The sequence below is a fragment of the Molothrus ater genome, chromosome 6, assembly GCF_012460135.2.
Source record: "Molothrus ater isolate BHLD 08-10-18 breed brown headed cowbird chromosome 6, BPBGC_Mater_1.1, whole genome shotgun sequence".
In the NCBI taxonomy this organism is placed as follows: Eukaryota; Metazoa; Chordata; class Aves; order Passeriformes; family Icteridae; genus Molothrus; species Molothrus ater.
This window is the reverse complement of record NC_050483.2, coordinates 53,128,009-53,155,047: the sequence shown is the minus strand read 5'-3', so window position 1 is coordinate 53,155,047 and position 27,039 is coordinate 53,128,009. Positions and strand designations below refer to the sequence as shown.

Below are 27,039 nucleotides of genomic sequence, written 5' to 3'. Positions count from 1 at the left end.
ATCAACTTTATGTATTTACAAATAAGATAGCAAAAATATTACAAATTTGATGCCTGATTTTTGATGTTAGATCTCATTTATTTAATTCTGTATTCATTTTATTCAATCTAAAGCATGTTCATTGCTATGTAATATCAGTTATTTAATAATGAGGCAGCTTAGTTGTGATTTTTGTGACCACAGTGAAGATGTGCACTACTCTTCACATTAATCAAGTATTTTTACCATTTTGTTTTTAACTGGAGTGTATACAGCATTTTCTCAGACTGCATGCACAGCTCCCTTGTTTTGGTGTGATCTGACATGCTGTATACCTTGGGAATCTTTTAATGCCAGCAGGCTCAGCAAGTAGTCATTTCTCCATTATAAGAATAGCTGTGGGAAGGTTGAGTAGTATAAAAAGGAAAAAGAAAAAACTATCTGCACTTCAAAGATTCCCTTCAGATGCAGCAGATAGAAAATCCACACAGATTACTGCAGAAGCTGTAGGTGAAATTAAAAGTTGCCATCTCCAATATATGCATTTGCCTGAAGTATTCCCTGTTTACATATTCTAGGGCAGACACAGCTGTAAACATACATATCGCCTTCTTTATTTAGTCTGCAAGAGCTGGGACTTTAAATTTGGGGTCTGTTAACAGTGAGATCCCATTTACAGTCCAAAGAATTATGTGTCCAGCATGTAGCAATCTTGATTATATTCCGGTCAGGATGTGGGAAAGATGCTATTAGAAACAAAACAATCAATTCACTCAGGCAGTCCCACAAACATGCTTTATGGCATCTGCCTCCTACTCATTTCAAGTGAGGGTTTACAGTGACACATTGGTGAAGATTAGTACACAACTGCAGGCAGATGCCCATGACTGATTCAATTGTTTGCACTGACACTCACAATTGCTGTAATTGCAGCTGGAGTGATAAAAGTCATTGCAAAAAAACAGACAAAGTGAAATCAACATTGTTCCTCAGAGATTTTATTAGCTGAAACCCAGAAATGCACAATCCACTGTTTTTGCCTGGTATGAATTCACCACAGCATTTCCATTTGCTATGCCTGCAATACTGTCCTCAGTGGTTTAATGTAAGAACATTCAAAAGGCCTCTTTAAAATCCGAACTTGTAGCAGGAACAGCCACGCATTCCAGCCTCACTCACTTAAAAGAATTTATTTCCAGAAAAGTGATTAAAAAATAAAGGCAGCAAATGATTTTCAGACAATCAGTGCGTTCCTAAATAAAGAATCTTTAAAGCTGAGCTGTAGCTGTCCTGTATGCCCCAAGCAGCACCACCATTGTTTCTTTCCTCTCTTCCTCCCATAATGGCTTAACATCATTAATGCTTCAAGCTGGTATTCCTGATGAGGAGTGACCATCTTCTACAGCCCTGGAGAAAGAGGGAATGGATGTTTAGACCCAGGCAGTATCCAAAGCCTTCCTGAGAACAGATGCCCCTTGTAGCCTGCCAAGCCAGTTCTCATGCAGTGCTGAAGACTTCCTTCAGACCGCCTACACTGCTGGTGGTTCAGTCCAAAGGAATTATGAGATGATCCATGAGGAGTTGAGGATTTAACACATTCAATCCTCACTTGCAAAAGAAAAGTGATTTTTGCAGACCTATTTCAATGAAAATGGAAATCCCTTTGTAGCATAACTCACATTCTAAAGATATTTTAGCATTGCCATCCTGACTGCTGGAAAACTTCCATTTAAATGCTCAAGATTGTGATTGTATCTAATCCTCCTATATCAGGTAAAACCAAAGAAAATCCCAAAACTTTAATGGCAAAGCAAAAAGAAATCTGCCTGATTATGTCCTTCAATAATTTATACCAGTATAGAGAAAATAAAAAATTCCAGTTGCAGTCCCTTCTAACATCTCTCAAATGGGACACACAAGTGGTCAGATAACCACTGATGCAGCAAAACCTTTAACTACATTTTGTGCTAATTTTAATAAATAAAGGAGATCATCTCCTCCCAGTATTTAAATTTGGATTAGACTTGCCAATATATTGGAGATATCTAAATCAACAATGTATTGCATCAGAAAGCAGCTCTGAGAAATGAAAGGCGAGTGTTTTAAATGTTTCCAGTAACAGCACAGCACTGGAGAAGGTCAAATGCCCCAACAAGTTCCCTTTAGAGGGACTTGCCAGATCTGATGCTCTGAACACGAGGCACACGCACCCAGGGCCAGGGACACATGCTGTGGATGATGGCAGCACAGAAGGGATTCATGCCAGGCACCACCAGGCAGCTGCCCCCTGGCCTGAGGAAGAGGGAGGCTGTGGCACTGCCCTGTGCTGGGCCCAGAGCAGGAGCAGCCCTGGGCCCAGCTCTCTGTGACAGAGCTGTCTGCAGCCTCCTGTGGAGTACAGCTAACTCTGCTCTGTGACAAAGGTGAATTTCCCATATGGTTGATGATGTCACACCAGGAGATTGTCCAGTTTAGGGTGCTCCACTGAAAGCCAGGAGGAGAGGGCAGGTGGAGGTACTGCAGGTGGCACAGTGGCCCCTCCTGAATGCCTGTGGTGGCTGTGCAGCTGTCCTGGGGAAGGGAACACTCCTGTGCTGGGACACAGCACCCTGAGAGCCAGGCCTGGCCAACGTGCCCGATAAAAGGCATTTCCTCTCCAAAGCAGACAAGACAGAGGAGCTTTTTATTGCAACAGGCTGATGAAACATCACATTGTTGCTTTCAGTGGTTTTATTTTAGTAGCTTTTACATTCCCAGCCAAGTTCAGAACTACACTGTGGAATGCACAAAAAAGCATTTCCAGGTTCAGGCAGAAAGAATAATAAACATTAGCCCCACTCTACAAAGAAGGATTTAAGTAGTCAGAGTCACATCAGGAACCAAGACAGAGACAGCAGATGAACCCAGATGTCCCAGGGTGTACTAGGGCTTAAATACAAGATCCCTCTTCATGTTTGTGCTGATGATACATTTCAGTACTCCAGCACCTGAGAACAAAATCTTACCTTTGTTATTGCTTTTGTCTAAGGAAGTCAAGAACCTCCTTCTGTCCTGTAGCCTCTGCCTGTAAGTAGAAACATGAATAAATCCTGTCATCCTGTGCACCAGGACATGAAAATACTCACTTGTGGGAATTAAGACTACATTACCACCAAATCATTAAAATCCAATTTAAATTTTAATTCCTCCAACATAGATGAGAAAATTCTTGCTCCAACTATTTCCTACTTCACAATAGCGCCAGATTTGAGTTTGTAACAAATTCTAATCTGATTTATAGTCCAACATATATTTTTCCCAAATAAATATTATCCAAGAGCATGTGTTATTACTCAGCAAGCACACCAAGGGAGCACAGTTGTATGGACACTTACTACTTGTAGGGGATTCCTGCCATCATAACCAGTTTGCTCCAGGTCTGCACCAGCCAGGTACCAGGCATACAGCCCATCCAAATCACCTTTAGCTGTAAGGCTGGAAAAAGAATAATTAATAGTGGTTCTAAATCTTTCAGTTAATTTCAGTGAGCTCCTGGGTCCTGTCAATGAGCTCAGCAGGTGAAGGCTGAACCAGGCTCAACATAGTTGCCAGGGTAGAGAGGTAAGGAACAATATTACAACAGCTTTGAATAGCTGAGCAAGCAACACAGCTTGATGAATCAGTTCCTTAAATTATTAGGGCTGTGCTATAAGTACTTACAACAGGCTAGTTTCACATTGTGGGTGTGACTATGACCAAAGGGGAAAAAAAAGTCACGCAGTTTCATATTTCACAACACAATATTTATCTCATGAAATGAGTTGGGGAGAGGGCAATGGCTAAATCAAGATGCAGCTGAGTGAGAGCACAAGCAGATGTGCCAGCAATCCACAGGACTTATTTAAAACCCCTGAGAAACCCCCTTCACGAGTTTGCATAACTGTGCTTGCTATTGGTAGTTAGACATTAAGTTCATTTATGTGATATTATTTGGACAATAGCACAGCTATATTTGAGTTTCACAAAACAATTTGTAGAATTTAAACGGGCAGCAAATAGAAAAAAGAAAAAAAATATTTTCAAAGATTACCTCTGCGTGCCACATGTAACAAGCAATAGAAAGGATCAGAATGAAACCTATACAAATAAATTAGTTAAAGTTTTCAGAGGAATGCACACCAAGTTATTTCTTTGCACACCTGCTGGCAGTCGCATCCACAATACTTAAAGTTGATTTTTAACTCTCATTTTGGTAAAAGGGTTAAGAGCATATGCAAAATCATGTCAGTCTGTACCAAGCTTGAAGACAGGCTGAACTGAGGGGAAGGCTGGGAGTATGACCTTCAGTCTTTTCAGGATATCAGCATCTCGGAGGCTTCAGACCTAAGCTTGCCCATGAGCTTGCAGATTGTTTCAGCAGAACCCTGCTGATAATCATCAAGTGTGGTTGAATCTCATTAAAAGAGGGGAAGCCTCCCCAACATTATTAAGTTCAGAGTTTTCTGCCTTAACCAGAGCTTGCTGTGGTGACAAGCACTGTGCTGGCAGCAGGGATGGAGATGGTGATGAACTCCTGGGGGTGATGGCCAAGCCAGGCAGACCTGGTGAGGGATGGAGAAGGTTCAAGATGCAAGGGGCAGTCATGGAAGAAACCATGAAAGCAGGGCTGCAACCTTCACTTCCCTGCTAGGTTGAAATCCCTTCTGTTGTTGATTAAATCACTTAAGTACCTGAAAATATGTTTTCAGGGGAGTGGACACCTCTAATTGCAGCAGTCCCAGAGGCTGGGCATGAAAAGGGAAAGCAAATGGTCTCTGTGTTCCTCCATGCAAGCCCCAGATGACCCACAGCTGAGGCCTTTGGGGGACAGGGAAGTGGTAGTGGGGTACTAAGAGGTTTAACAGTGCTTCAGTCTGGCATCATGAAGGAAAGGATCAATAAATCATTAATGAAAACTGCCATCACAAAAGAAAAGGCCCCTCAGAAGCAATAAGGAAACAGAGGAAAGCAAAGGAGGTCCAACAGGAAGCTCAGTGGGAGGTTGGTAAGGAAACTGCAGGAAAGAGGTAGGCATTAGTAAAGAAAAAGTGTAAGCATTAGTAAAGCAAAGAAATTGCTTAGCAGCCACTTGTGGAACACATGAATTATCTTTATTTACAAAGCCTAGTCTCTTGCTGTTAACAGTGTAAGGTCACAGGTTAAAGGAAGAAACAAAAAGCCTACCTAGAGAGTTATGAGCATCACCAACACTGGACAGGACAGCACACTGTATTTGCCAAACAGAATCACATCATTCAGCCATGTGTGAAGTGGAAACCACTTTGGTCAAAGACTTTCAGAATTATTACCAACCCCCACACCCAGGGCACCTCAGCTACATCTCTGTAAGCAACAAACAAGGACAGCTGTGCTAACTCGAAAATTAACTGCCTATTAACAGCACCATTCAGAAAGAGCAATTTAACCCTCCCTGCAGAGGGCAAAACTGTGGTCTCCTTTTGTGACATTAGAGCAATCCAAACACACAGAAGTATCTTCAATTTTGCAGCAGCCATTTACTGATCAAGTGAGAACCTTATTCTATGGGGACTCTGACCAGAGAACAAAAGGTGATGTAGCTTGTGAGAAAATGTAGATACCAGTCTAATCACAAGATACCTACTATTTAGTAGATTGATCAGCATCATGAGCACCACAAAACATTTTTTCCAAATCTAGATTTCCATAGTCAAGCCATAGACATCTGGATTTCCTTTATAGACAGTAAGTGTTAAAATATATACAGAGGACTTCTCAATTTACACTACATGAACCCTGATTCTGTATTTATCTCACAGATATTTATGCCAGCAATTCCAACTACAAGTGCAACCTCCAAGCAGCAAGTCCATCACTGTTATATAATGAAATGGAACAAAGATATCTTCAATATACACTTCCCATGATGTTTAAAACCTGCTTTGTTGATAAAGAACTATCTACCACAGTTTACTAAACTCTGATACCTTTGACAGCTGATAATCCCAGGCATCCTGCCTATCAGTACTCTTGCATTCAGAAAAATGATTATGTATCCAGTTCACAGTTTCAGCAGGGCTTATGTAGCCATGATGATGACAGAGCTAAGATCAAGAACAGTGACAGTGCTGTCTGTGCCTACAATCACACCAACATCAAGCTGCAATTTAAGGGGTGCTCTGTTACTGCCAGGAGACCAGGAGCAAAGCTTGTCAGGGCTCAGAGGGTTTATAAGGACAAGGGCCAACACAGTTGTAGATTTGGGAATTAAAAAGTACAGTGAAATGACACCTTGGGGTTCCTTCCTGCCTCTTCATGAGCTAGGATTTCATCTTTTCCTGGGACACAAAGCTGTGCTTTATCAGCAATTTTCATTTATCCATGACTATATAAAGTAATCAGGACAGGCTTTCTTTTTTTCAGGTGTGTCAATACCCTGAGAGAAGAGAAAAAAAATTTTTCTTCTTCTTATTTTTTAAGATGAAGATCCAAAGGAAAAAAAAAACAAAGTCCAGCACAAGGCATGGATTGCTCTGTCCTGAACAGATTTGGGAGTGCTGTTCTTAGCTTGTGTCTCCACATCTCAGCTCAGACAGACTTCTTTGAAAGACAACAAGCAGTAGAAGCTTGGTCCTTATTCCTGCAGAGGGATATTTACCCTTCCTTCCCCAGCCTTACCCCCTCTTTATGTTCAATTGAAGAGGCATCTTATTCTGAAAGGTGGTGATTTTGAAAGGCTGTGTCTTTGTATATATCATAATATAACATATCATTTTATGAAATCTAAGAATATGAGAAAGCTGGTTTGGCTTTGTGCCCCTGTTTAATTTTGTGAAGTACAGACTTGAAGTACCTTAATTCTACACAAGCTTTTTTCCCTTTAAAAAATAAACACACATCAACTGTTTACCAACTCCAGAAGTCCAGAAGCTTTCAGAATAAGAGTGTCCCAATTTATCTCATCATGGTTTGGTTTTTCAGACAGATGACAATACTACTGCAATATGAGAAGATATTCTGACATTTTTAACAGATTACTAACACTGAGATTTCATTTCCAAACAAAGCCTTGAACCAGATACCAAACATCAACAAAGTGATTTTAAAATCAGACTAACACCTCTCACTTTAAAAAAGACACCAGCAAATGAAAGCATGAAAGATTAAATAACTATGTGCATCTCCACTTCCTACACAAGAGTTCCCACTGATACTCTCAACCCTCAGTTTTGGCTGGTACTCCTTTCCCTCTCAAACATCACCAGTGCCAAAGGAACACATTTATTTTCATTTTATCTCCATAACCTTTCAAGTGAACTATTCTATTCTATTCTATTCTATTCTATTCTATTCTATTCTATTCTATTCTATTCTATTCTAAAATCATGAGTCTAAACAGAAGGAGGCTGAGGAGACTATTCATGGTCTTTCACAACAGTCTGTTTGAGGATTGGTAGGAGCAGAGGGAAAACATGCTTATAGTTTAATTTAGAGAGAACTGCATGGGGGAAAAAGCTTAGTTATCTAAGTGCAAAAACACTGAGCTTATCAGAAAGCAAGCAGCTTTATCCTTCTAAACCCCAAGAACTTGACATATTGCCTTGGTGACCAACTCAGACTTGTAGAAATTGCAGCTTAAGGCACATTACAAGGTAGAAGAAACATGGGAAAATAGTTCAAATTAGACAGAAGGGAGATGTTATAAACAGCTGGTTCTATAAACAGCTGGCCATGTGGCCATGTTCAAGCTGTGCCATGAAGGTGCCAGTGCCTGCAAAGAGGGGCTTAAACAAGAGAGAGGACAGAGAAGTGAGCCAGAGCATGCTGGAAAAATGAGCCTATCACTAAGGTCATCTGAGGACACTGGAAATATCAGAGACAAACACCAGCACCTCAGATTTAGTAACTTACAGGCAGCTGAGTAACACTGTGGAAAAAGTCCATGTTAGAAATGAGTATGCCAGACCCTCTAAACAGCAGAGCAAATGAAGAGCTTCAGCTCTGCAGGAGCAGGGCATGAGCAGCCACTCTGCAGCACTGTCTGACCACTGCCTGGTTCTGCTACTGGTACAGGCCATACACATCCAGGTGCACAATGATCCCTAAAAAGCTGTAACAAACTGCATGAGAACCCCATTTTGTTATTTTGTGTGAAGAACTCTTTTCCTCTTCTTGGTTTGTATTTTTTTGTTTGTTTTGGACATATTACTGCCAGGTCAGCTAGCCAAACTGGTTCTGCACGTGCCACCAGAAAGAGGCCAGTTTATTTGCAGAGGAATGTCACTCCCTAAACCTTTTGGCAGAGGCAAACTGCCCAAACCAAGGGTTTAATTCTGTCCTGTTACTTGCAGTGCCCTGTGAATTGCATATTTTGACTCTATGGTAAAAGTCTTATTAGCCAGTCTCCTCTGAGCATGTTATGACAATGGAAACACTCCAGACAGTGTTCCTTAATTCCACAATTACTCCAAGGACAGAGTCCAGTCTCCACACAGAACACACATAAGCTTCACCTTGACCTTGTTTGGTGGACATTATTACAGCACTGACTGGTCCCTGCAAGTATCATGATTTCCTGCCAAGTCCTCATATAGAGGCCAGTGCTCAGGGGTTTTTTTTTTGTTTTTCAAAAGAAGAGAGAAGAGGAAATTAAGTAAAAATTACAAGTAATTTTTGAAAATACATGGAACCTTCTCACAATTTTCAGAGTAATTTGTAATTCAGGACCAGTACTTGAAAAAATGGAATCTAACAGCTATTTCTTTTTATAACACACACCCACATTGCTATATATTGAAAGTAACTGTATGGAAAGCCAGCTCTAAGAGAATTTTATCCTCTTAAAATTAATTATAGAGATGGTGAGCAGCAGTTCACAAGTTTTGGGGTTAAACCTATTTGTCTCTTTGATTTGGTTATTTTTAAGAACAATACTACCTACTAATTAGAATAGAAGCCATTCCAAAGTAAGTGAAAAGTGGACTTTAAGACAATAAAAATGGTGATAAAAATGATTTGTGCAGCTTTATTTTTAAAGAGAGGTGTTAGAAAATCCCACCTTGAACAGCTTTTTTCACCTTTCCTCCATAAGAGACTTTGGGGGGAAATGGGGTATTTATTTGCTTCCAGCTCACTCATCCCCACCATCCTCTCTCCTTTGGAACTCTCTTGAGTTATTGGTGCTTTGAAACAGAGTTGATTCTTAATTTCATCACTTCACTTGCTGCCTTATTATTCATCTATCACAGAAAGAACTCCCTCATGTGCCAGGGACCCAACTGTTTATTGAAAGTGCTCCATTTTTGAGTCTCCTCTGAAACGCCATCCCTCTCCACACTCATTTTAGGGCCACCTCAATTACCAGATCACATTTACCTGCAGAGTATTGTTCCAATGTCCTCCAAGTCATGGCTTGAAAGGTGTGCTCCTGTTTCTCGTAACAAGTTAATCACTGGTATGTGCCTTTATGAGGAATAGAAAAAAATGAGAAACTGAGTGACTTAACCTTGAAAGTGACATTTCCTCCCTGAATCCAACATTGTCATATACACACACAGTCAGGGCAAGTTCTCACATTCTCTATTCCACAATCACAGAATCAATGAATCTTTTCCAAGGTGACAGATGTAGTAGACAGAGCTTCCCCCCCTCTCAAAAACTCATTCACACACTAAGCTCAAGGAAGTGTTAAGTTCAGCTCTGAAAAGGAAAGGGATGCATACCCTTCTCTTCCAAGAGTTCTTAGTGTCTTAACCTTAGTGCTAGTTTAATTTAACAGTAGAAATATTAGTAATTGAAATACATGCAAATAGGCAGAATATTTATTACATAGCATCATTCCTGTATTTTAAAGAATACAGTGCCCATATATATCAGTCTTAAATAAAACATTGTGTCTTGCAGACAAGCAATGAATCTTTATGTTAATGGAGAAGCAAATCAGATTTTTAGGGCTTCAGAATGATGGTAAGTATTCTTATGAACCTCTGTAAAAAGCAGATCTTTTCCTAACTTCCTCCTCCCAATACCTTTATTATTGATTGCTACCTGGAGATTTTAGGAGGTCTTCCTTGTCCTTTCCTTTGAGATAAAGGGACAAATGGCACTGCCAGCCAACACCTACACCTTAGTCAGATGCTTAAGAAACTCTGTGGAAAGGCTCCTCTCTAAAGGTACTATTGTGGATCAAAAATAACATGACAAGTAAAATATCTGCAAAATACATTTTTCATAACTAACCTAGTGGAAGGTTTAGAACTAGGTTTGAAAAGGAGATGACAGAATGCTCCTGTGTTAAACAACTGATCTAGTTTACAAATCAAAACACAGTTTTTTTTCCTCCAGAAAGAGCATGATGACCCAGTAGATCAGGAATAGTTTCACAGTTCCTATTTTAAGTAAATTGCTATAATATAATACTTCAAAATAAAGAGGTAGGTTTATCATTTAATAGGAAATATATGAGTTTTTCCAACCAATAACCTGAAATATCATCTGTAGTAATTAAAAATTACAAAATGAGCTCACATGCACTTTCTGCTTAAGCACTTGGTGGCAGCCATGCGTCTTTCCATTTTTGAATTGGACTACTTTCTAATCCCTCTGCCTGTTTTTAGGAAACTCCATCTTCAATCAGAAGTTACTTTACAGTCATCCATATGAAGCCTATGTAAGCTTATATGTTCCATATAAGAGCTTTAGCTTCCAAACTAACCAAAGAACTGTACATGTGCTATAGGAATCATCTCACCTTTCCAAACACAGCTTATTGACCCTAGGAGACAGATTTTATTTTTTTGTAATTGTACTTTGTTCCAATTGATAGCCAAAAAAAAAATTCTTCCTTTGCTTCATAGCAAAGCATTGCTGGGACAGCACACACCTCAAGTTTGTTCAGTTATCTAAAATATTTTCTCAGGTGGGTCCCTGACGACATAGCTCGTCATCCACAAGCATCTCCTTGAGCCAGCAAACAATGGCATCCTCTCCTACTCCTCCATCCATGGTAAGGCGTGAATTCTACATGGATGAATATTTTAGTTTTTAGTCTTAATCCAAGCAGTAATTAGCTGAAATGAAATTTGACCTGAAATAGATTAAAGCAGAACATGTCTGTTCACTCAGGCTCTCATTGGGTACTGAACAGAACATGGGGAGTGTCTGTTTACTCTCCAAGGACTGCCCTGGAGTGTTCTTCATTTCCCACCTTATACAGGAAATCTCAGCATGAAATGAGCATTTTTTAAAACAAAAGCTTTGCTATGGGACAGCACTAAAAGATAAAAGGCTGCAAAGCATGTAATGTGTGGTATGTTCCCTCAATGTGCTCCACCTATGAGGTCTGTATCTCTAGATACCAGCAAAAAGACAGATTTTCTCTTCCTGTTGTAACTATTTACTCCTTACTGGTAGAAAGAATCTCTCCAGAAAGCCCTTACACACCCACAGCCATTCCTGCTCTGAGTGGGACTCTGTAAATACCTGGTACAGACAGATTTGGGATCATTTACCCCACTCATTTAATTTAAACAGTAGATTTAAACAAGGAAAAAATAAAAGTAGTTTGAAATAAATTAAGTTTGTAAGCATTGTAACTGATAGTGTTTACAATAAATGTTTAAATAAGTGTTTACCATAACGCATTTCTAAACAGAAGTACAATGTCCTGATGAATCATTCAAAGTCACATTTCTTGGAAAAACGGGAAGAAGTGCTGTGCACTACTGCTTGTTAAAGACAGGGCAAGGGAGAGGAGGACTAGGGACAAATAGTAATGCAAAGTTTAAAAGTGTCAGATTTAGAAGTGTGGCTGTGAAGTCCAAGAAAGCAAACAGACCACCTGTGACATTCCCACCACTCAGCATGGAAACTATGTGGGAGGCAAGGCCCTGCAGCGTGTTCCTGCCTGCACCCGAGCGCCATCGACATTCTGAACAAACCTCAGCCTCTCCTGAGCACCACTTCTGCTGCCTTGTACCCACCACTAGGGCACTGCTCATATCTCAAGAGGCTGGCTGTGAATTTTCTGACACTGTTATGTCTTAGGCACAGGAGAGGTATTTGTCTTTAGAAATTGTTTCCTTAAGTGCTGCTCTCCTGTGGCTTTACAAAAGCCTCACAAGGGTCACAGTTGAGCTGATCTGAAGTTCAGGTGATGTCATGAGCCATGAACTTCTTGGGAACAGATCAAATGCAATTCCTGTTCTGAGATGACAGCACAAAACCAAGAACAGAACTGCTGGACAGTCAAAGCTCAAGGTGCAGAGGGATGGCAACCTCCCCATGTCAGCCCTGGCTTGCACAGCTCCGTGCTCATTTTAGCCCCACCTGATAATGCTTAACAAAAACCAAATGCTTAACATTGTCACCTGTGAGCTGTTCGTGACCCTCCCTTTTCTTACTGTGTTCTGTCACCAAACCATGGCTCTTGGTCAGACACAGGCTGTAGGAACAACATTATTCTGCATATGTTACTTGAGACAGCTCTTTAGTAGTATCAGTTATACCTCCCTGTCTGAAGGAAAAAACAAAAAGGCAAAAGGTGTTTCTAGTGTCTCCTACCTGCTAGGTTCCATTGTTGATGACACTGGACATTAAAACTCAAGTGTATACTACTATGTTTAATATATTTGTAGCAGACCATCTGATTTCGTGCAGTCTTCAACATTCAGCACTATGAGCAAAGTTTGAGTTCCAGGTAAAGACATCCACACTCTTACCAGTTCTTGAGGGCTCTGGATTCACAGGAATCCAGGTTCTGTACAGTACCTGTCATCCCAGGCCCTCACCTGGCAGACACTTATTAAAAGTGAATTGACTTCAAAAGGGATGAATCATACATGTGAAATTAACACACATGTAAGAGTTTGCAGGACTGGGGCCTTAGGCTGCACACCTTCCACCAACTCTCGTTAAAGAAATGCAGGTGTAATGTATATCCAAACTTGACTGGCTTCATTCTTTTTCATGCTTGCTCCCCTAGCAACCAGAATGGTTATGGCAGGATCAGCTTAGTTTCACTTATTTGGTTTTCTGCACGGTATCAGTGGGAATTTTGTGCTCAAACACAGTAAGGACAGGCTGCAGTGTGCTTCTTGGAGTCAATGGTAGGTAGATTTTCTCTCTGCCTTAGATTTCCTGAATTAATGTAAATGTAACCTTTCAAAATATCAAGTATTTAAATTCATATTTACGTGGGAGGTAATTTTACTACCTCTAATCTGATGTTCTCACAGCACTATATGAGCAACTCCCCATTTTCAACCTTTTACCACTGCTCTACAAGTAAATGGAAGCACTTTTACTACTTAAAATATACACAATTTTTATTCAAGACATTTTCCTGCTGAGAGAGTTTCTGTTATTAAAAAAATATTATTCTATTGTTTTGAAAATTAATTATCCCTCGAGGGTGCTGTAAGAAATTAAAGGAATGCTACTTATTTTGATATGTCAAGCAACTGGCCTAGATTAACAGTGGTCTGTTTAGCCTCATGCATAAAGTGAGTGAGACTACAGGCAAATTGCAGAGTTACAAGTGGAAAAGCGGAAATGCAGTAGTTTATTTCTTATTTAGAAAGAAACAAAGAAAGAGTCACTTAAAGTCAAAAAATGTAAGAGACTATCATTGACATATATCAAGTCACTGGTCTATCAGCTGACAGTGCTATGTTAAGAAGCTTTTAAGAAGAGACATAACTCCTGGTCATCTTTACAAATTAATAAATGGAAGAGAGAAATCAGTCATCATTATACAGGTTTGCATGCTGGTTAAAAGGCAAGCCACTGAGAAATGTTACATAAAAGACTGGAAGAAAGCTATTTTTAAGATGAGTGGATACTGTATTGCAGTTAAATGCCAATTAAACACATATAAATTCTCAGAAAATGGGATTAAGCTGATGCAATGTTCAGTAAAATTGAGAAAGTTACAATATTAAACAGTTTAAAGCAGTGACTACTCATTATCATCAGTTTCCCCCCCCCTTCCCTCTCTGCCACTTTCTATCAGGATAATCTCTTCCCTTTCAGCTTGCAAGTGTTTAATAAATAGAATTTAAATACTTCTGTAGCAGAAATCTTTTTAGTGGGTATCTAATTACACACATATACAGCTGTCTGCTCTTTAGCATTCTCCTTTATATGCTTACCAGTGTGAAATGCAGTGTGAGCACACAGCAGATCATAAATACACATTTATGAGATTAGTTCTAAGTCAACTCTTCCTCTCATTCCAACAGTAGAAACAAAAAGAGAAACTGAAAACAGTTATGGTGCAGTTTCCTTTTACAATTCCCTGCATCAAAATGGGTGTGCAGTTTTAAAGAGCTTAAGAGTCATAGTAGGAGTCTAATATAGGAGTGGCAATTCTAAGGAATCCAAACAACAAGCTCATGTGAAATTCCTCAGGCGGTAGATGGGTGCGGTAAAAAAAGTAGGTGCCTGATTTGCAGGAACATCTAATAGTATCTAATGCTTTAGCATTTTCTCACATTGGACCAGAGCCACCTCTATTCAACTCCAAGGTTATTTGTTTGATTTGCTGTTGGGCTTGTTTTTGCTTTAAGACTGCAGAGCTTATATATTCATGAGGAAAAGCAGCAGGCACAAAGCAGTTTGGGACCATGCAGGAGGAATGGCAATAGCACAGCGCGGCCACGCCGCACTCCAGCTCACAGCCAGAGAGCTGCTGAGCTTCTGCAGCTGCTCTTGGAAACAGAGGAAGCCTTCAAGTTATTCCTGCAGCCCATGGTAATCCAGGACTGTCAGACCTCCCAGGGAGCTAAGTGCAGCTTGACAGACCAGGTGAACCTGTCAACATTAGAAAGCTGTAGGAATATCTGGCGACATTCACCCAGAAAGACCATGAAAATTCAATCCATCTGAGCTCTTTTACAGAAAAATTGACTCTTCTCCTGCCATGATACAGACTGAATGTGAGATAAGGAGCTGAAAGTGGATCAAAGACAAGGAGAGATTATGGTGTGCAGCTTCTAACATGCTGGAAGACCAATGGCTCTATGAATCCCCAGGCAATACAAACTAAATCTTAGAAAATTAACTTCTGATTACTGATAACTTTTATATTCTGTGATATGGCCATTCCTTAGGACTATACTACATGGAAGAGACCAGTAAAGAGCAAGTCCATGACTACCATTCAAGAACTGCTGACATTCGTAACAGCAGGAAGAGGAAATCCACAAAGCAGGCAGAGCCATGCAACCATCCCATATAATTATGAGTGGGTGGAAGGGGAAAATCAAAAAACCAGTCATCCAGCAAGAGACTCAGGAAAGCACTGGTGGAAGGAGAAGATTAAAACATGTCAACCTACCGGTATATTTTGTGCCAACTGAAACAGTCTGGTCTTGATGAGAAAGGGAAGGGCAGAAAGAGAACAGACAGCCCATGGTTCTGCACTCTCACTTCTGACAATCAAAAGGAGTGATCAGTTTGGCTCTGTTTTATAAGGAAGCTTCACAATAAAGAGTGGAGCCCTGAAATTACGGACAAAGTCTTGGCAGGAGGACAGCAATAATTACCTTATGCTAAAATTCTGCATGCATACCAAGTTGTTTGCTTTCATTCCACGTTATTTAAAATATCTTTTCATTTAGGCTAGTCACATCCTTTGAAATAAGCTGATATGTGTTATTTTAACTGCTGTCATTTACACATGACTGCTGAGACCAGACAAGACCAGAACACAGGGTGGATGGAGTTGAAATCAAAAATGGCAGAAGGTTTATAAACCTTATATGGAGCAGCACATGAATTGTTACCTGAACTTGATGGCGTTCATCAGTGGGGTAGATCCATATCTGTCTCTGGCATAAACAGTTGCACCAGACATCAACAAATACTCAACTAAGGGCAGGTGCCCTTCAGAGGCTGCAATGTGGAGGGGAGTTCGGCCGTCGTAGTCTCCACAGCTCAGGTTTCCACCCTACAAAGGGACACATCCTTCACATGCCAAAAAGATAATGGCTGCACATCAAGCTGTTGCAAACGTCATACAGTAGCATGTATACATCACATTTTAATTCTGCCACCAAATTGTTAAGCCTTGTCAAACATAAAGTTTATCTTGCAGCATTGTTTTAGTGCCAATAAAGATATTTATTCCACCTCCTGCATGTTTTCCACTGAAATATATTCTTTATTACAGCACACCATACAGCAGTTTTGTGCCTGTAGACTGCTAATTGTTCTTGTCTTAGTTAATTCCTACTTTCAAGATATATTTATCATTTCTTGAGGCCCATTACCAAAATCTAAATAGTAGGGCAAACCAAGGCAAAGAGGGGGAAAAAAGAAAAGAGATGACAGGGAAATGCCTGTTTTTTCTTTGGGTATAACCCAAGTCAGAGCTCCAGGGAGAGACAGAAATTTTGAATTAGCACTGCACTGTGTTTTGCTTAAATATAATCTTCAAGTTTGTTTTTTATTCCTGACAGATTTCCATCCAAAAGGTGGATACTATGAATATGCATAGAGAAAGTTAAGTGAAAAGAAAGCAGCACAAATCATTTTAAAATGTTCCAAAGTTAGCAGATAAGAACTTGCATTTTAATCTACCTGTATTTTCACAGTTCAAAAGAAAATGTAAACAGCTGAGAACCAGAGAGGGACAAGAACATACCAGTTCTGAAAGGCAAAGACCAAGAAGTCTAAAAAACCATTTGTAACTGTCATAGCACCTTGACTCTACAACTTAGGTTGTCACTTTCCATGAGTATGGCTTCCTATCATCAATTACAGTTTTATTTTAAAATTAATGTTTTGTACACGCTGTTCATTCTACATTACCATTTCTGCTATGGCTCTTAGTGCATCTATGTCACCCAGTTTAGCTGCAGCACAAGCCAAAGGTGGAATTAATGCATCTCGTACGGCTTCTAACTCCTGCGAAACAAATAAAATTAAACATGTAATAGCAGCCTCGCGTCTAATGCGATCGACACCCAAGTCATAAAAACACTGCCCTTGCTTTCATGTAAAGTTTCCAAATTAGTTATTCGTATATTTAGGAATGGTAGCATTTAGTTCTTGGAAGGAAAGAAGTCTTGTGTTTATCTTACATTTTGTCAGTTGCACATCCATAAGATTTATACTCCTCTCTGGCAGCACTACAAGTACCTGATATCTTTATAAACCATTTAAGGTGCACAAACTAATTGCCATCTCTGTACTGCCATAGCTACACATCAGTACAGTAGGAGAAACAGTGCTGGGGGAGTTGGAAAAGACCATGTCCTCAAGACTGGATCAATTTTATTAATGTTATTCCTCAGATATTTGTGTAGCCTGTACTTTCAAACCTACACTGACAAGCCTCCTAGGCCCCCTGAATATTCTCCCTTTTCTCATGCTTACTAAAGAAGAACTAAGGAATACATTCAGTATTCATTAGTTATTAAAAATCCCATCCTCCCTGAACCTAAGTCAAGAGAAAAGTGAGTATTTGTATAACCAATACTTTATTATCTAATTTATATTTATATTATATTTTCTAATTCGGCAGGACTACACACCACAAATTACACTTGTGTAATGCTTCCTTAGTATCAGCTTTCTATGACTGCATCTACAATTAAGCTGTTTTACCCATTATTATTTGGATTGCTCCAAACTGTCAATACATTTGACCACAAAAATATAAAGCAATTCTTCATATCACTGATACCCTGAATTAGAGCATCTGTCTGAGGCTTGTTATTGCAACCAGCCAGCCAAGAAAGTAATCCCAAGAGGGGGCTACAAAGGAGAGGGGGAAAACATTAATATGTTTTTAATTAAAAACATTTTAGTTATAGAATTGTCATTGTGTCCTTTCTCCCTAACTCCATATTCCAATTTTCTTTCAGCTTTGCTGTTCATCTTTAATCCAGGCTTATTTAACTCAGTTTACAGCTTTACATGATACTAATTCTAAAATATTTAAGTATATACCTCCTTGCTGCTGATACTTAGAGATTTGGCAATCACTTGAATAAACTTGCTATCTCTCAAAGAGATCTTGGCTCCTGTGGGTACAACAGTCATTTCTCCTCTTAGATTCTCACTCAGCATCTGAAAAGCAAGCAATCAAGCCCTTTGTTAGCAGAGGAAAAAAATGGTGGTAGTCTAATAAAAAAAACCTTATAATCAAGTTAGAAAACTGTTTGGAGGAATTATGGAAACTAATTGAATGCAGACAAAAGATTAAAGAAATAGTTACTGTCCCATGCAGACTGCACGTTTAAAAAGACAAAGGAGGGAGAGAGACAGGCAAACAAAACTTTCTTCCAAAGCAAAGAAAACCAAAATAAGCACATAACAAAACACCCCAAATTTTAGAATATGTGGAAAAAAGTTCCCTAGTGGGGTAGGCTGCAGCCTGCTTAAAAACACAAAGATAATGAGTAATGAGCAGAGTGAGGCTTAAGACCAGAATATTCTGAAATGCTGCTGCCTCCTGCCAGCATTCACAAACCTCAGGACTCCTACACAGACTGTGTACATAGAGCTCAAAACAAAGCCCAGTGCTGCCTGTAGACAGTCATGTATTTCCATGGGTTTCCAAACAGCTCCATTAGCCCTGATTTTGTTACAATTTGGACATAGATCCAGCTTTGAATGCAGAAAATCTACAGTAGTAGCAGTCATTCAGTATCCAAACAGCCATGTAACAATTTGTAGGATGGGTGCCTCCAATATAACTGGGAAAAAAACCCAAATCAAAATGTAAAAAGGTCAGCCAATTCATGTGTAGAGAGTACTTGAATAGGGCAATAAAGAAATGAAAATACTCTAAATGACAGACTCTGGGAAACTTGGAGAACACAGATAGAAGCCAGTCATCAAGAAAAAGCAACTAGTTTCCTCAATTCTGACCATTTTACACACTGGCACTCTTTCAGGAAAGGTTGCTGATGCAGCTATAAAGCACATAGTTATTTCAATTAGAATTTTAAAAAGCAGGATTGTGAAAGTTTGCAAGAAACAGATGTGATGTTGGCAGGAGGAATGCCCCAGGTTTACTTATGTCTAGGCATGCCTTTTATTAAAAAAAAAAAACCCTCCAAGAGCTGACAACACCATAGCTGTCTGCTGGAAGAGTCCCATATACATGTAACTCAGAGGATACCAACTGCTTTGGCACACTTTTACAATTTGACAGGTTGAGATCATTGCTTTACACAGGTAACCTTAGCAATTGGCACCTGTGCTAAATGCACCCAGTACAAAACCCTGTGTGCTTATTCAGTCCTACCAGCTCTTCAGACATTTGTATGTGTCTGGGGGCACATTCCTTGCTCTTCATGTTGAAAAAGAATCCCAAAATAACCACGCCAGCTTCAGGAGAGCTTCTGTCTCTTGGGAGACTATTGTTTGGTGATATGTTTAGCTGAAGATATTGCCACAGACAACATATTTCCAGGCTTTCTTCTTCTCCTGGTCTCTATAACTCATTCCTGCCCAGGCAATGCAGCATGTTGTTGTTCCCTTGGTTGTGCCAGTGCAATTGTTTGTGGGTCTGCACAATGATTCAAATGAGGAAACCAATCCTGCATAACTCAAAGAAATTGCAAAAGTTTTTCTGTTTTTCATACCATATAAAGGAGGTCCAGCACACCACCACACAAAAACTGTGTAGCACAATCCAAAGGGCAGCACATGATAATGCAGAATTATCTTGTGACATGGTACCTAAAACAGTTTATCATCAAATCCTCACCTGAGTAAGTCAGCTATCTCATTTCAGCAAACTGGATCTTGAATTAAGTTTTAACTCACACACCCAGGCAAGACTGGGAAGGTTTCTCCTGTCCCAGTTCAAATAATCTGCTGTGCAAGAAGATTAAAGTGAACATTTAAAGAAACCAAGCTAGTGTCTGTGTGTTCCAGGGTCCATGAGTGTGCCAAAGGGGTCTCAGTGAAGAGCTGGGGTTTCTGAAGTGCAAATGTGTAGGAACACAGTTTGTGGTAACTGGGAGTGCGGCTGGGCCAAGCCTCATCCCCAGTGGGCACAGCTGTGAGCAGCAGGTGAGCAGCACTGACAGCAATTAGCCATGGAGTGCCCAGGGGCACTGACCAGCCACAAAGGGAGCACAGGGCACACAGGTGCACTGCATGAACCATGAGGGGGATAAAAGGTTGGGCTAAAAAACCCTAAGAAGGGTGGCTGCTTTAAGCATTCTGAAGTTGTATGGTGATACTTTGAGTGTTATGGCCCTCTCAGCTCCATCACAAATGCACAAACACATCCACTACCCTGCACCTCACAGCACTGTGTCACCTGCCAGGCATGCCCTTGCACAGAGCATGTTCTGGGCATCCTCACCAAATACACACACAGGTCCTCCTCCCATTTCTCAGATTTAGCAAACAACTGCAAGCTCAGAGACTGAAACTGTGTCTAAGCACAGCAAGTGGTACTTTCAGCCACTGCACTTAGCATCACAGGTATCCAAATATGTTTGTCTCAAGTGCTGCTACTGGTTGGAAGATGTGGAGCATGAAATAATGATCAGGTTTGTTATGGTTTTAATAAAAATAAAGCACCATCATGAGATACACATGTGCCTGCAGTGTTAAGTCTGGAGAGTGACTCATCATGATGTCATCTCCCAAAGTGTCAGGATTAAGATTTCACTACATACAAGCACAGATATTCATGCATTCCTGCAGAATACTGCTCCCTTATCTAATTCATAGCTATATGCTCCTTGTATTAAGGGAACACAATAAACAGCTATTTAACCTGCAGGGAAAAAAGCCTGATTAAGCAACCAATGAACAGTAAGAACATTTTTAAAGGGACTCTGATTTTAAAAAGAGTTACAATTGGTTCTAGAATACTCCTCTACTTTTTATGTATTATAAAGTGTATCTCCTCTTAGAGAAATAAAATCTAATACTGTTATGAGTAATGCTGTAAAGGAAGAGGCTGTAGGCAATATTTATTTTCAGAATAAGCCTTGTGTGAATGAGTCTGGGATGAAATCTTCACCACACTAAGATCAGTGGCAAGATCTTTGCTGACTTCAGTAGGGTTGGGATTCTGTCTCTCATAAGAACTTCCACATAGAGTTTTCAGTACAAAGTGTCCAAGCTAGACTACTAACATTTAAAGATGGCATTTTTATGACTCAGTTATGGTCTTCACCTGACTTATGCAGAAAATTCTTTTCTCTCCCTATCTTCATACATTTGTTTGCTTAATACTACTTTCCATAAGAAAAAAAACCAAAAACATGGGCTCTTCACATTACAGTTCTGGAACCAACTGCTTTTAAATGCAAGAGAAGCTCAAGGTATGAAGCTAAGCAGAATTTAGCACAGTAGATGTGAAACTTAAAATCTTTCAAGGTCACACTGAAATATTTACCTGCCTCTTCTCCTCCCAGCTAAGGTTTCCCTTGCTGAGCGTGTATGAGAGTTTAGTTAGGGCTGCCTCTGGTGTCATATCACCTCCAGGAATTACTCCAGCATCAGCGAGAGTCTGAATAAAAGGGAACAATGATTCTAATTAGCATAGCATTCAGAAATACCTGCACATGCAGAAAAGGTGTTTGGAAGATGAGTAGCTACACAGAATGCAGTGTGCAGCCAAGCCTCCACTCTCTTGCTCCTCCTACTGCCACTGTAATTTTTGTACTTTTAGTTATCAAATACCAAGCAAATTCTAGAGAAACCTGAATAAAGATGACTTTTACTTTAAATTCCTTTTCCTGCAATAGCACTGAAGAATTCCACCAAATGCTTGCCACGGTCGCTTACCATGCTAAAAGGGAAAGGTTACAGGTCCATATCAGCTATCTGCAGAGTTGTCAGATTCCCTTTATTGAAAAGCTGCAGTTACTCTGTTTTAACCCAGTGGCATTTTGAACACTGCCAAGTAGGCTGTTCTCACACAGACATATTTACCATTCTTTTATGGGGCATTACTTTGGATGAATTCCAGCACTACAGCATGCTCACAGCAGGAGTGCTTTCAGATTCTTGCAGGCTGTGCTAGCAGTCTATGATTTAGAAGATACAACTAAAATATGTAATTTACACAGTTCTGACAAGACAACTGAAAAAGATGACCTTTTGACTTATCTTTCTGGTAGTTAAAAAATAAAATGTCTGAACAAAAGCAAAAAGAAGAAGGATCTTTGCTATGATCAGCAAGCCTTGTAAGTGTACAAGACAGCAAAGACAAAGGAGATTTCAGATCTCTTGTCATTAAACTGTACCTGGGCAAATCACAGATCACCTTCTTTGCCATAATGTCATGCCTCACAGTAAAGCATCTTGAACTAGGTTCTTTGCACTGCATTTTCCCTTTAAATACCTTGTATACAAGCTTCAGCTTCAAAACTTGTTGTGGCTTAACTAATATTTTCAGCAAGATACAGAGCCTAATTAGCTCATTAACCACCTCCGGGAGACCCAGAGTAACATTTTTTTAAAGTCCCATGGGAAACCATATACAGAGAAGGTGAGAAATACTTTCTGTCCTGCAGAGCTAGCCAAAGAACAGTTAGGGCTTTTTCAGTGGGTTTGTGAAAGAGGAGGAGGAAGGGATTTCCCAGCTTCCTTCCTATACCTAAAGTCCCCTCAGTTACAAGTTTCTACTGTATAGATGGATCAGAGGCCAGACATTCAGTTAATTAAAACAAACACTTCAAGGGAAGCCAGGGACTCAGCTGACCTACCTGACTAGCTCAAATGAGTAAAAACTGGCCCAGCCATGTGCAAAGACCTTTGAAATATTTCATTTAAAGAAAAATCAAAGTAAAATTAACATTACAGCAACTTTACAGCATTCACTCATGATACTTCCTCCACCGAGCAGTTCCTGATGAAAAGGAGAAGGCATTGAAAGAACAAGTGTGAAGTAATTTTGTAGGACTTGCCTTGGTCATTGTTCTTCTCACAAGATGCCAAGAAAACAGGGCAGCCTCCAGCAACTGATGCTGAAGCAACATAGAACAAACTCCATACAAAAAATGGAAGCCAGAAGGGAACACATTTCTACACAGTCTTAAAGTGGTTCAATAATACATGTACAGAATCTTCTAATTCAGTATATCAACAGTCTGGATCAGAGTGCAAAAAACCATTTTAAGTGTCTACTTGGAGAATCTTTTAACCAAAGCATAGGAAAGGGGTTTTCCTTCTTCTTTCCATAAATTTTAGCAGTTCATTTCAAGCAGAAGAGCACATAAAACCTGGGGTTCATTTTCATGTTGTTTTTCAAATATAAATTTGGTGTCTTTTATTGACTTGACTGCTTTTTCTCTTCTGAGTGAGCTGTTCTATATAATCTGCATATTCCTACAGTATTTGCTACAAAGCATGAGATCTTTGCAAAATCCACTAATTCTCAAAACATCTCCATAAAGTTATGCAAAAGTTTTACCAACATCCAAATAATTGCCCATATCAGAAAATAGCAAGTTTGGATACTAAGGAGGTATAAAGAAAGTCTTACAATATCCATTTGTATTGGATACTCGAAACAGTCCTTCTGCAGATACTATCTAAAGCTGTGTCAAAACCAAAGCTAAAAGAGGCAGGTTTCAGCACCAGACCAGGGTATTTAGGTTTGCCATGCAGTCAAAAGAGAGGCTGGCTCTGCCAGACTAGTGGTTGCTCCCAACAAAACCAGGTGTCCAAGGCAGAGGGATGAGTCACCCTCTGGTAGTGCTTCTTGGCTCTTTAATATCTGGTCCTTTTCTAAAGGCCAGTTAAACCAGCTTCCCTCACACTAATACATGCAGCACATATTCTTACACAGCTTTGTGCTCTTATTAGTCCCAGTGATGTTGTGTTTTAGTACACAACTTGTGGTAGAAACACACTACAAAATTCCCTGAATATTAACAGTATGTACACAAAACCTACTTTAAGCCAACCCCTGTGGGTGAAACGAAACTGATTTCCATTCTTCAATACAGACAATTCCTTAGATACTGTTCTCCAATCTCACCCTGAATTCAGTTGTACTTTCAGTCAAATAAAGAACTGGGATTTGGAATATTGCTTGCATCTACAGGCTTTCTTCATGCTTCTACATTGTAGCTAAGCAACTGTTATCCTATCAAATACTACTCTATTTGATCATCTGACCCCTAAGCTAGCTTTTAGCTCAATGGAATCCCTCTGAGAGAGATACTACAGATCTAATGCAAAGTATCCTGGAGTGCTGCACATGACAGGAGTGAGCAATCACTAATTTGGGATTTGAGCTGCCTGTTTTGACTATTCAGACCAGGAGTAACAGGATATTGTTTGTAGATATGTGTTTAAATGCTTCCAGCTTAAGATTTTTCAGACATAGTTATTTTATGAGCAACAACTTTACAGTTAGAAAACCTGGTTTTATACGCTGTAACTAGTGGAAGTTTAAAGCAAGTGTCAGTGGGATGTTTGTTTTCCACAGGAGTGGGGAATGAAGTGGTTGCACCACCCTCACCTGCCCTGTAGCATAGACTGTTTTAACAGCCCCACGCAAGCACTGCGTGCAGTTCAGAATCACCACTTTGCGCTCAGCTGCTCTCCTCAGTTCTTCCAGCAGATCTTCTCTCTTGTCTGGGGCATTGCCACTGCCATAAGTTTCGAGTACTATGCCCTCAATGGGAGGCTGAAGAAATGCTCTTACCTGGTTATAAACAAGACAGGGAACAGAGACAAAAGGGATGTTAGGTCATCCTTAACATTTTCACGTATGGCACAGCATTTTTAAGAGTGGTCTGTTCCTGCTATAGTCTTACAGGCTCTCATGCCTTACAGTCTTCTTACACCCTTCTGTGCTTCCTTTTGCAATAACTGAGACTGTGCAATAAGCTTTTTAAAAATGAGACTTTTCCTCTCTGGCTTCCTTTAAAATTTCTGGAGGGTTAGATTTTAAAATAAACTGGTTTGTACAGTCATTAGCTGATGTGAAAAAAGATGCTATTGATCAAGTGCCATTAACAGGCTGTACTGTTGCACCACTGTTTGGTGCAACAAAAAGGTACAGTTACACTTATGAAATAAATGTTAAATTATTAACTGAGATTAGAACTCCACACCCCTGCCCAGATTTTTTTGCTTTAGCAAAGAGTTTAGTTAACCAATGTCTGCCTAAGAGACAGAGTGTTTCACCTTTCAGGAAAGAACATTCTAACAAAGCATGAAGTTTTTTAACCCCAAACCAAATTGATTTAACTCAGAGCCACTTATATATTCTGGGCCAGTTGACACTGAAGTAGATATTGTGCCTTGCTGTAAGAGAATGCTGTCAGAGGATGCCTAGCAAAGTCCTCTTCCTAGAAAGATGTATTTTCAACCACCTAGATATTTCCTTGCTGATCACATATGCTAAATGCAACACACTGTAAACCCCCATGAGGCTAACTATGCAGTTGGTGTTTTATTGCAAATATACCACCCCTCTGTCTTTCCATCTGCTCATATTCACCTAGAAAGAATACTGATATAATTGGGGAGTGCTGCTTAAACTACTGGATTCAATTTAAGAAGGCAAGAGCCACAAAAGACCTGTCAATTTAATGGAACTAATATTAGACAAAAACTTAAAGACTAATTTACCTAAAATCACAGCCTGCAAAATAATTTCTAAAGGCAAAAAAATTGCACTTCTCATTTTCAGCAGCAAAATCCCACTTTTCATTTTCAGCTCTGTATGAATGCTGAGGGTCATGTGAACCATCAGTGTGAGTCAAAATGAACCTTTAAAAAAAAAAGAGTTGTAGAAATAATCACACTCCACCCACCATATTGTCTATTCTTTGACAAGATATCTATTAATAGGCCTCAATATGCACCAGGATAATATTTTCCTAGTCACTGTGGCTTGCACCTCTCTAGAAAACCACACTTGACCTATTTATGAGTCCTGATAAGAAATTAATTTTAAGTTCCAGAGCCCAGGCAGTTTATGCAAAAGATATTTGAAAAGCTTTTATCATTTATGGCATATGGAAATAGGCTTGAATGCCCTGATATTTCAAAAAATGCTTATCAGAAGAAGACATATGCTTTCCCTTCCCTCCAAACCCCAACCACTGCTCCAAACAATGCAAATTTCCTACAAATATTTGAACATCACTTCAGCCATTTCCAAAGTGAAGTGGGGACACTTACAGCAGCAGCTGTGATTCCTGGGAAGATCCTCAGAAGTCCAACATTCCTGTTCATATTGGTGTGAACTCGGAATTTCTTTTTGGTATTGGCTCTCCAAACCGTTTCCCAGTTTACTGTTAAGAGAAGTGGCCTTTTTAATTTAATATTAAGACATCATATTAAGTACACTTGTAGTACTTGATTCTTACAACTCTGTTTTTAAAATTGTTCTTAGGCAGGGAATTCATGAAAGACAACACACTTTTTAAAGAGGAAATGAAGGCTCTTTTAAGACAGAAGAATTAGCAGCTGGTCTGGCATAGGTGAGATATTTACTTGTCATACACTGACCTGAACTTCACTGTTATGTAGTTGGCCTGATACAAGCCTGGATTCATGTCTGAAAAATAGACCTTGATCTTCTCAGATGTAAGAGATGACAAATGCAGTTACTGTTGCTGCTGATCACCTCCAGAGTTTATTAGGTAGTTATTAATGATTAAATAAAATAGCAAGGATTCAATTAACTCTGATTATACATTTAGAGCCAGAAGCCAGCTGTTTAACTAATAGTTTGTTTGTGTTGCATTATTAGAAGCCAAGTCATGCATTATTGATTTCAAAATTTTACTACTTCAGTGTAGGAGTGCAGCATTGGTAACGCTGACGGCTCCTACAAGGCAGTGGAAGAGCTTTAACAAACAGCAGCCAACAGCTCAGAGGATTGTGCCTCCATGAAGATAGATCATGCTGTAAAGCTGCCTGCTTTCCCTTCATGAGCTAAGCTTTTGAGATTTTGGAGAAACTCCCAAGCAGCAAGACAGATAAAAGATCTGCGTGCATAATGCCGACTTGCTCTCAGCCATGCAGAGAGTTACTCACACCAATTACGGTTGCAATTTCTTGCAATCAGCAGACAGCCACTTCCAAAAAAAATATAAAAACCAAGAATAAATT

At 39.7% G+C, this 27,039-nt stretch overlaps 1 protein-coding gene across 1 annotated transcript in view; it reads right to left on the bottom strand.

The window, feature by feature from the left end:
* Window positions 1-961: 961 nt before the first annotated feature.
* The window catches only part of ASPG (asparaginase), a 44,618-nt gene continuing 18,540 nt past the window's right edge, over window positions 962-27,039 (bottom strand). The window contains exons 7-16 of the mRNA XM_036384551.2: window positions 26,104-26,216; window positions 24,431-24,616; window positions 21,353-21,466; window positions 17,932-18,051; window positions 16,789-16,884; window positions 15,762-15,925; window positions 9,352-9,438; window positions 3,354-3,453; window positions 2,985-3,043; window positions 962-1,386 (exon numbers count right to left, since the gene is read on the bottom strand). Coding sequence (XP_036240444.1) covers window positions 2,990-3,043; window positions 3,354-3,453; window positions 9,352-9,438; window positions 15,762-15,925; window positions 16,789-16,884; window positions 17,932-18,051; window positions 21,353-21,466; window positions 24,431-24,616; window positions 26,104-26,216 — 1,034 coding nt within the window. The 3' untranslated portion in view covers window positions 962-1,386; window positions 2,985-2,989. The remainder of the gene's footprint in view (window positions 1,387-2,984; window positions 3,044-3,353; window positions 3,454-9,351; window positions 9,439-15,761; window positions 15,926-16,788; window positions 16,885-17,931; window positions 18,052-21,352; window positions 21,467-24,430; window positions 24,617-26,103; window positions 26,217-27,039) is intronic.